The following is a 9,063-nucleotide window of genomic DNA, read 5'->3' as shown; positions in this document are numbered from 1 at the left end:
CAGATACAGAGGAGAATCAGGCTGTGGGAACTGTACCTTTTAACTTTAAATTCCAGCTGCTCTAAACCTACCCTACATCCTTCTCTGAATCTTCTCCCTTTCATGTGCTACTTATTAAATGTTCTTAATGTACCTACTAGATTTGTTAAAAAAAAAAAACAACAAACAAAAACTCAGAGAAAGAAATGTGGTAGCAATTCTTTCCTACATACCATATGTCAGTATGAGCACATAGCATATGTCAACATGAGCACCACAACCTAGAAGGGAGACAATTCAGATGTAGTCATTTTATTTCACTTACTTTGCTATTATAATCCTACCACTGTAGTTATAAGAAACACATAGTGCCACGAGTTTGTAAGCACACTGCACACTGTGATTTTGGATCCTAAAGACTGATACAGAGAAAGAATAGCTGTGTAAATGCTGTTGAAGGGAGAGACATGCAAAAAATGTATGTCCTGTCCCTACCAACCCTGCACAGATGAAGAGCATCTCATTCTTAGCCACGACTTTACTTGAAAAGCTGCATGGGAAAAGTGCTCAAAAAGCTGTATATACTCCAAAAGGATGTTCTGGCACAAAGCTGAAGGCTCTAGATGGCTCTCAATGGGATATCGGCACTAATCCCAGTCTCACATCTCTGTTCAAACAGCAAATCAGTTAGCACACACACCTCACTCAGGATGTTTATGGCATACTTTGCAGACATGCACAGCCAAAGAGGTCATATTTTGAACCTGCAAATTACTCACACATTTTACATTTTAAATAAACCTGTAGATTTATTGTACAATAGTACAGCATGTGCCTTTTTAACCAAAAGCTCAGCATCACACAACACTTTAATCTTCCATTTAAACATACACAGTCCTACAACACAGCTCAGGTCAGCCAGGAAAGCTGCATAATGAATTAATTTATTGAGAGTCTTGGCTACACTGTTCTTAAGGATGTTTACCTACAACAAGAGCAGTGGCAGTGGTTCTGGTGTTGTAACATTTAATCACTTTAATCTGTTCTCAGCACAGCAATAGCAAGCAGTTATCTAGAGCAAAAATGAAGAGATTATTTAAGGGACATCACCTTTAATCACAAATGCATGAAACAGGAGACCAGAGGATCTCACACACATAATACAAGTACAGATTAGAAAGTTGTTATGAGATCGCTTTGATGTAATGCCTGTGCTAATTATGCCACACAATCCACCACACAGGAAGACTGGATGCATGATGGGTGTCACACCACGTAGTAATACAATTTGGACTGAAATTATTAGGTTTGGAAGGAACGGAGCAGGCTGTTATGTACAAATATATACTTGCCATATTACATTAGTTTACAGGTCAGAAACACTCCAGTAACCATTTGCCCACATGCCAGCAGTCTCTTGCTATTATTAATTTTCTTACTGCTTGTTTTGGTTTTCCCTGGTTCAGCTGAAAACAGCATCGTTACTTCCAGACACAGGGTGTGTTTTGTGCTACGTGTCTCAGCCTTTCAGATTGTCATAAACATTCAAGCTGTTATAACTGGGCATCTTTTGTATGTGCGCTCTTGTGCACAGCTAGCCACAAGTTGATATCAAGATACATTCAATTAGGATTCTTCATTTTCCACAGGAGTTCCTCATTGCAATGGAGACTTGGAGTTCATCACTGCATAATGACTTACAGCAAGTGAAGTTCCCCTGGTTTGGAATTAAATATCTACTATGCAAATGAGCTACAGAAAGTTCATGACTTTTTATTGCTGTTCAATTTGTCAATGTGTGTCAAACCTTAAACCTATTCCTTTAAAAGATCGAGGGGCAACAGGCCCACATTGGAACATAGGAAGTTCCATCTGAACAAGATAAAAACCTCTTTTACTTTGGGGGTGATGGAGCACTGGAACAGGCTGTCCAGAAGGATTGTGGAGCCTCCTCTGGAGATAGACAAAACCTGCCTGAAAGCATCCCTGTGTAACCTCCTCTAGATGAAACTGAATTAGCAGATGATTCTCAGAGGTCCTTTTCAACTCCTACCAAACTGTGATTCTGTAAAGTTCCATTTTTATTAAAGAATGTCAAATTATCAGAAAACAGTGTTTTTCAATAACCAAAAGAAGTAACCTTGTGTTCACTGAACATGTGATTTTTCATTTACAGTGGGAACATATGAATTGCTGGTTGGTCTGAGTGGTACTGAGCTCCTAAAGCATCAGCTAAAATAATAATCTCATCAAAACACACATAGAGGAAGAAAACCTATATCAAACATCTGATCTCAAATTATAATAGACCAGCAATAGTGTGTAAGTTCTCAAACAGATGAGATGCCTAGCTGCTATCAAGTAGCACTGCTTCCAGAAGAATTTTGCCAAACTTTCACCCACTATGGATCATATATGTTCTCTGACTGCAAATTTCCCTCATCTTAGGCAAAATACTAAAGTAAGTTAATTCAAGCATACTAACAACAACACACACCAAAAAAAAAAAGAAGTAAGGAAGTTCCTTTTAAAAGCAAAGGTGCTTTTTCTATCATCTTCAAGTATTTTGGGAAAATTGCACGACACTGAAAAATTTCATTTATCTGTTTTGCTTCTAGTTTTAGATAAGACTAACAAGCAGAAGAAACAAAGTTGGAAATTAAAACATTTTTGGCTTTTGAGTCCTCAGTAGACTTCCAGTTCATCGCCTAAACTTTAAAGTTTTGGTAGCTTTCAGTGAACACAAGAACCTTTGACTACTTATTTAGACACCACTGACACGTGTAAAGATTGTTCAAAAGGTACTAATCTAACTAAACCAGACATAAGCTGAAAAGATATTGTTTTTTCTTGCTGCAAAACAAACACAAGCAGAATGTTAGCAACATGCACTAGCTCTCCTTCTTCTCTCATTCAAAAATTTTAATTTCGAAGAGTAATTGGAAATAATTAAAACCTGATCTTGAAATGTCATTACCAGCTTAAGGAATAAGGCTCTACTATTTCCTGAATTCATTCCATATCATCTTTAATAAACGATATTATGCAGAATCCTGCTGTTTACTAAAATGAAGTCAGCTTATGTTTCTTACATATTCAAATAGCTCCAACACCAGAGACATACAAAGTGTTATACTGAATTTTAATCTTTGTAAAACATTATTACACCACACACTGTCATTATAAATCTTTTCCAGCACATCCATTATAGAACTCAGTGAAGAGCACTGTCTACTACTATGCACTGTCAAATATTTCTGTCAGTATTGGGAATTGACTACAGCATATTTCTTTAAAATCTAGTGTTAGCCTACATTTTCTGAACTGGCAAATGATACACAACTGGTTGTATTTTCATATAGGCTGCAGAGACAATCACTCATTTTTCTCTGATTTGTATATAAGAGTAAATTTTCTATAACAATATGAAAGAAAGTTAATAACTTATTTCTCTGGCTAGTAGTTATTTATCATATTAATCAAAAGATTACTTAAAAATTCAAAGTTAATTATTGTGAAGTGCACAAAATCTAGTATATAGGGACTGTCCACAGTACATTATACTAAGTCAACATATAGATTAAAAGCCATAAATTCAAAATTTTCATTTAAAAGTTTAGTGTTTCTGACATCATCTTCCACCACTCCATCAACTCTTCTTTCTCCTCTTCTTTTCTTTCAGACAATGACTCCAGTTTAAAATCAACCTGAGTAAAAGAAACAATAAGAAACATGAGAAAAACTCAGAGAAAGACTTAGAAGTGTAGGCTTTTAAGAGTCATTTCTTGAAAGAAATTGTTTAAGACAGACATGGGGCTTAGGGCTTCCATTTTAGGCTAGATTTATTCCAAAGTTCCTCAAGGCTGATTTAAATTTGTGCAGTACTAGCAGATCAGGAAGATAAACTTACCCAAAAATGCACACAGCAATGCAAAACCCCAGCACACCAAACACAAATTCAATTTTATGCCATCTGATTCATGACTCAACAGTGTAGATATGATGTGCTAGGGTACTATATCCTAGCATATGAAACACACTAATGGAATAAGCACTTATTTTAATTACTAAAAGTGGAATGCACGCCTGCAGAGTATGAATTTGAAATGTTTCTGAACTCTTAGATGTAGCCTAAGTCTTATCTACACAAAGCAGCACTCTATTACTGCCCGTTTGCACAGAGCTGAACTCCAGTTTTAACCTATGCAAGCAGTCACCTGACAATTTATAATTTAAATATCACATCTCAGTGGAAACCTCAATATCCCATGCTGTTTAAAGATGTTCTGTAATCTTCTGTTTGGCTGCTCACACATCAATCAATCAATACAAAAATGTTTAAATATCTCAGTTTTACCCTTCTCTGTGTCTTTTCGTTTTAAATAAGAGCAGCAGGAGATTAAATGAGTTTAGAAAAAGATTATTTTCAGGGACTTGTGCAGCAAGTATTAGAAGAGCAGATTTCCAGACTCTTTTCTGAAGTAGATGTTCTGAAACATTCCGAAAAATCACCTCCTGCTTAAATGTATATGATTAAGGAAGAAAAGAAAGAGTTTTTAGTATGCCTATACAGTACCCAATAAACCAACAGACATGTGAGCACTTACCTCAACTGCAGGGCTAAAGGGCACAGCTACTTTTTTAGTTATTGCTAAATAGCCTGGTGCTGAGGCTGTAAGTTTGTAATTTCCAGGCACAAGCAGTCTCCAGTAATCACCATCCTTGGCTACAGAGAAGAAGAAAATAAATGCAAATAAATATGTATCAAAGTAATTATGTATCTAAGGAGAAAGGGCCATATGTCTTGTCAGAGTCTTTTGTATTCCAGTCAGTCTTTTCCTTTTGTCTGTTTGAAAGGATTCTTCTGTAAGGGCTATATAAATACATCATTGCAGGCTTTCTTCTTTTCAGGTAACCAAACCGCAAATTTAAACTCTGATGTGCTGTACCCTGCATGAAAAATTATGTCTTCTGAGGCTGAAGGCTCTCCAACACATCGAAGAAAAGGACAATGAAACATTATTCTACTTCAGAAGCACCCCCTAGCCATTGTGCAGCTCCTGTTAACTGCCTGAGGTTCAGTTTGCAACGCAGTGAGAATTTGTAATGTCCCTCAGTATTCTGAAAATTCAAATTTAAATGCACTTTATTCTTTTAAAAAAATAATTAAATAAATAGAACCACCTTTCTCAATTTATGTTGCAGAGAAAGCTATAAATCATAATTTCCCAGAATATTCTGTGTACATCACCCCTGAAGCATCAGTATCTACATTTCAGTATCCAGGCAACATCTAGACCTTTTTTCTTCTGTTAACTAAACAGAAATAAAAGTCTGATCTGCTGCAGTCAAATATTCCTACTGCACTGTTACTGGAGACCAGCTTTTTCAGTCACAGAATAAAGATGCATCATCCCCTTCCCTAGAAATCAACATCTCCCATTTTCACAAAGATTCACATCCTCCTTGCACCAGTAGTGGGCAATTATCTAATTTCTGACAGACTAAAACTGAATTTTTCTGTCTCCAGAAAACATTGCAAGGCTGTTCTAAAGGTCAGTTAGCAGTACCATTTAAGACTCGGCTGTGATCATAAATGCTTTTTCAGCACATCTGCAGCTACACAGCACACCAAGGGAAGTATTACTTAAATGTCTGCGATTCACACAATTACAAAACATCAGTAGTCAGTCCAGTTGTTCCCAGACCTTTCATAAAATGGAAAGGGAAAAAATACTGCTGCAGAGTTATGATAATCATCTATTCCAGTTCCTGGCACCAGAACAAAGCTGAATTTTAATTCACAAACAAAGAAGCAATAAAATAAAATGTTGGGTTTTTTTAAAGCCAAATAATATTTATCCTTTTTGAATACACTAAAATTCGGGCACTTGCTTTCCTCGCTGTTTTAACAACACATGACTTCCAGGCTTATATACACACAATGATGTGGGAGGGTTCATTTTAGAGATTTTTTCATACTGTAGAAGCATAAGCTGTAGTATCATATGTATCATTCTCTCATACTTCAAAATATCTCTTTGTACAGCTTATTCCCTTTTTTTGAATCCCAAATGTTATCACACTGGCCTCTTTGCAGGTAATTGGCATGAATTGGTTCTGGTTGTTCTTGGTTAGTTATGCTTAGTTTGTCTTCTGGTATTGTGACCATACTGTAAAGTCATACATAAAGCAATGACCAGGTGACCCACCTGGTGGATGTGGGGAAGGCTGTGGATGTAGTCTACCTGGACTTCAGCAAGGCCTTTGACACCGGCTCCCATAGCAAACTCCTGGCCAACTATCAGCCCAAGGCTTGGACAGCAGCACTCTGCGCTGGGTTAGGAACTGGCTGGAGGGCCGAGCCCAGAGAGTGGTGGTGAATGGTGCCACATCCAGCTGGCAGCCAGTCACTAATGGTGTCCCCCAGGGATTGATGTTGGGCCCAATCCTGTTCAGTATCTTTACTGATGATCTAGATGAGCAGATTGAGTCCATCATCAGTAAATTTGAAGATGACACCAAGTTGGGGGCAAGTGTTGATCTGTTAGTAGTAGGGTTCTGCAGAGGGACCTCAACAAGCTGGACAGATGGGCAGAGTCCAACAGCATGAGATTCAGCAAGTCCAAGTGCCAGATTCTACACATTGACCACAACAACCCTATGCAGTGCTACAGGCTGGGGTCAGAGTGGCTGGAGAATGGCCAAGAGGAAAGGGACCTGGCGGTACTGCTTGATAGTAGGCTGAACATGGGCCAGCAGTGCGCCCAGGTGGCCAAGAAGGAATCATGTGGCCAGCAGGCGCAGGGAAGTCATTCTGCCCCTATACCCAGCACTGGTTAGGCCACATCTCGAGTATTGTGTCCAGTTCTGGGCCCCTCAGTTTAGGAAAGATGTTGACTTTCAGAAACATGTCCAGAGAAGGGCAACAAAGCTGGTGAGGGGTTTGGACCACAAGCCCTATGAGGAGAGGCTGAGGGAGCTGAGGTTGCTTAGCCTGGAGAGGAGAAGGCTCAGGGGAGACCTTATTGCTATTTACAGCTACCTGAAGGGAGGTTGTAGACAGGTGGAGGTTGGTCTCTTCTCCCAGGTAACCAGCACCAGAACAAGAAGACACAGTCTCAAGCTGTGCAGAGGGAAGTTTAGGCTGGATGTTAGGAAAAAGTTCTTCACAGAAAGAGTGATTTGCCATTGGAATGGGCTGCCCAGGGAGGTGGTGGATTCACCGTCCCTGGAGGTGTTTAAGAAAAGACTGGATGAGGCACTTAGTGCCATGGTCTAGTTGATTACTTGGGTTGGGTGATTGGGTGGACTTGATGACCTTGGACATCTCTTCCAACCTGATTGATTCTGTGATACTTTATTATAGTTATTCTAAATATTATCTTCTAGAAAAGCAAAATAATATATCATTCAGAATTAAGAAAACATATCTCTAAAAAGAAAAAATGTCACAGAACTGCAAACAGCAGGAGGAGGTTAAGTACAGTGAAAATCTGGCAAGAATTTACATAGCAAAAGGTATGATGGCATCTCAAGTAATATTAATGTTTGGATTACCATTTAGATTTCAAATTCAAAACATCCCTCCCAACAAGACTTTAAATCCTGCTCACAAAACAAATCACAAGACAAACTAATCACAAATAACCAAGAGCAACCAGAACCAATTTGCACCAGAGATCCAAGAAATCACAACAACCAGTCTCCAGCTACTCTGAAAGCAAACTACAAGATTCATGACATCCTGCAAGCAACAAGCTTCTCCAGGCACATCATGCTTTTCTGGCTTCAAAAATGTTGCTTAAAGCTTCACCTAGTAAAGTCTGAACTAGCTTCAGGTTGCCAGGCAGAGGGAGGAGTAGCATATTCCATCATGTCTTGTTTTGCTGAGGTACAGCGCTCACCTGATGTAACATCATGGCTTATCCCTTCCACAGAAATTGTAGCATTTGCTATTGGATTGCCCTGAAGATCTTTAACAAACCCCTTCACTCCTCGATGAATCTAAAATAAAGTCAACAACACATGCAAAATCACTGGAAATTCTTAAGAAAATATGTCATTTTTGTCAGTGTTCTATTGATATGTATCTAATGAGGCATGTTATGGATCCCACAGTCTACGAGCTGGCAGCAGTCAAGGATAAATACTAAACATCGTAACACAACAGACAATGAAGAGGAAAAACAATTTAGCTGGTAGTTATACTGACTTCTCTGTGCAATGCAAGTATTTCTCAGAAATGCACAGCAAATTGTGACATATGTGAACACTAATCCAAAAGTTTTTGTCACTGGGGATTAATGAATGTGCTGAAAAGCTTTAAAAGATAACCTTAAACAGCAACAAAAAAAGAGAAAAGTTAAGTCATCCATAAAGATTTCAAGATAATAATGGACATAAATGCTTAAAAGTGAAACATGATGAAGGTTAAATGTAGGCACTTAAACTTTGATGGGCATTTCCTGTGTGAGATGCTTGAGCTCTCTATTGTGCACCCAAAATATCCAGATATTTCAGGTGGGACCATGCAGAGTCACAACGCTTTCCCAGCTGTTGCAGTTTGAGCTGGGTGCCCCCCTGGGGTGTTCACTTCCTGTGTCCAGAAGTCCAGCCCAGAGGGATGGACACAGGAAATTGTGTATTTCCTACCATAATTCTTTGCACCACTATAAGATCCAGTGCGGAGTCTGGCACTTCCTCTTTCCTTCCCTCTCCGAGACTTGGTAACTGGGGGAGAGATCTCCCGGCCATGGGCCTGATTGGGCCCAAGGCCACAGGGGGATGGGCAGTCTCAGGCCTGGCCAGCTGAGACTAGCCCAGCAGAGGGAGGGGGAAGAAGGAGCCCTGGGGGTTTTGCATGCACCCTCAGGTGGGGATGGGATCTTTCTTTGTCACTGCGCTTTGGGTTTTCTGTAACATTCACTGCTTTCTATTTAAACTTTCATCACTTTTGCAATCCGTTTGCCTGAGTCCTTATTTCTGCCTGTGGTGGGGAGGGGATCTGCCCCAACCCATTACATTTTGGCGCCCAACGTGGGGCCAACTGCAGCTCGGATTGCAAAAGATGGAGAGTTTAAA

The 9,063-nt window shown here is 39.3% G+C and overlaps 1 protein-coding gene across 1 annotated transcript in view; it reads right to left on the bottom strand.

Annotated features, from left to right (window-relative positions):
- Positions 1 to 1,727: 1,727 nt before the first annotated feature.
- CPE (carboxypeptidase E) overlaps positions 1,728 to 9,063 on the bottom strand; it is a 61,676-nt gene continuing 54,340 nt past the window's right edge. The window contains exons 7-9 of the mRNA XM_054165882.1: positions 7,887 to 7,986; positions 4,587 to 4,705; positions 1,728 to 3,686 (exon numbers count right to left, since the gene is read on the bottom strand). Coding sequence (XP_054021857.1) covers positions 3,588 to 3,686; positions 4,587 to 4,705; positions 7,887 to 7,986 — 318 coding nt within the window. The 3' untranslated portion in view covers positions 1,728 to 3,587. The remainder of the gene's footprint in view (positions 3,687 to 4,586; positions 4,706 to 7,886; positions 7,987 to 9,063) is intronic.

This window comes from Dryobates pubescens, chromosome 1 (assembly GCF_014839835.1).
Source record: "Dryobates pubescens isolate bDryPub1 chromosome 1, bDryPub1.pri, whole genome shotgun sequence".
NCBI lineage: Eukaryota > Metazoa > Chordata > Aves > Piciformes > Picidae > Dryobates > Dryobates pubescens.
Note: the sequence above shows the minus strand (reverse complement) of the source record. Positions and strands in the feature narration are given on the sequence as shown.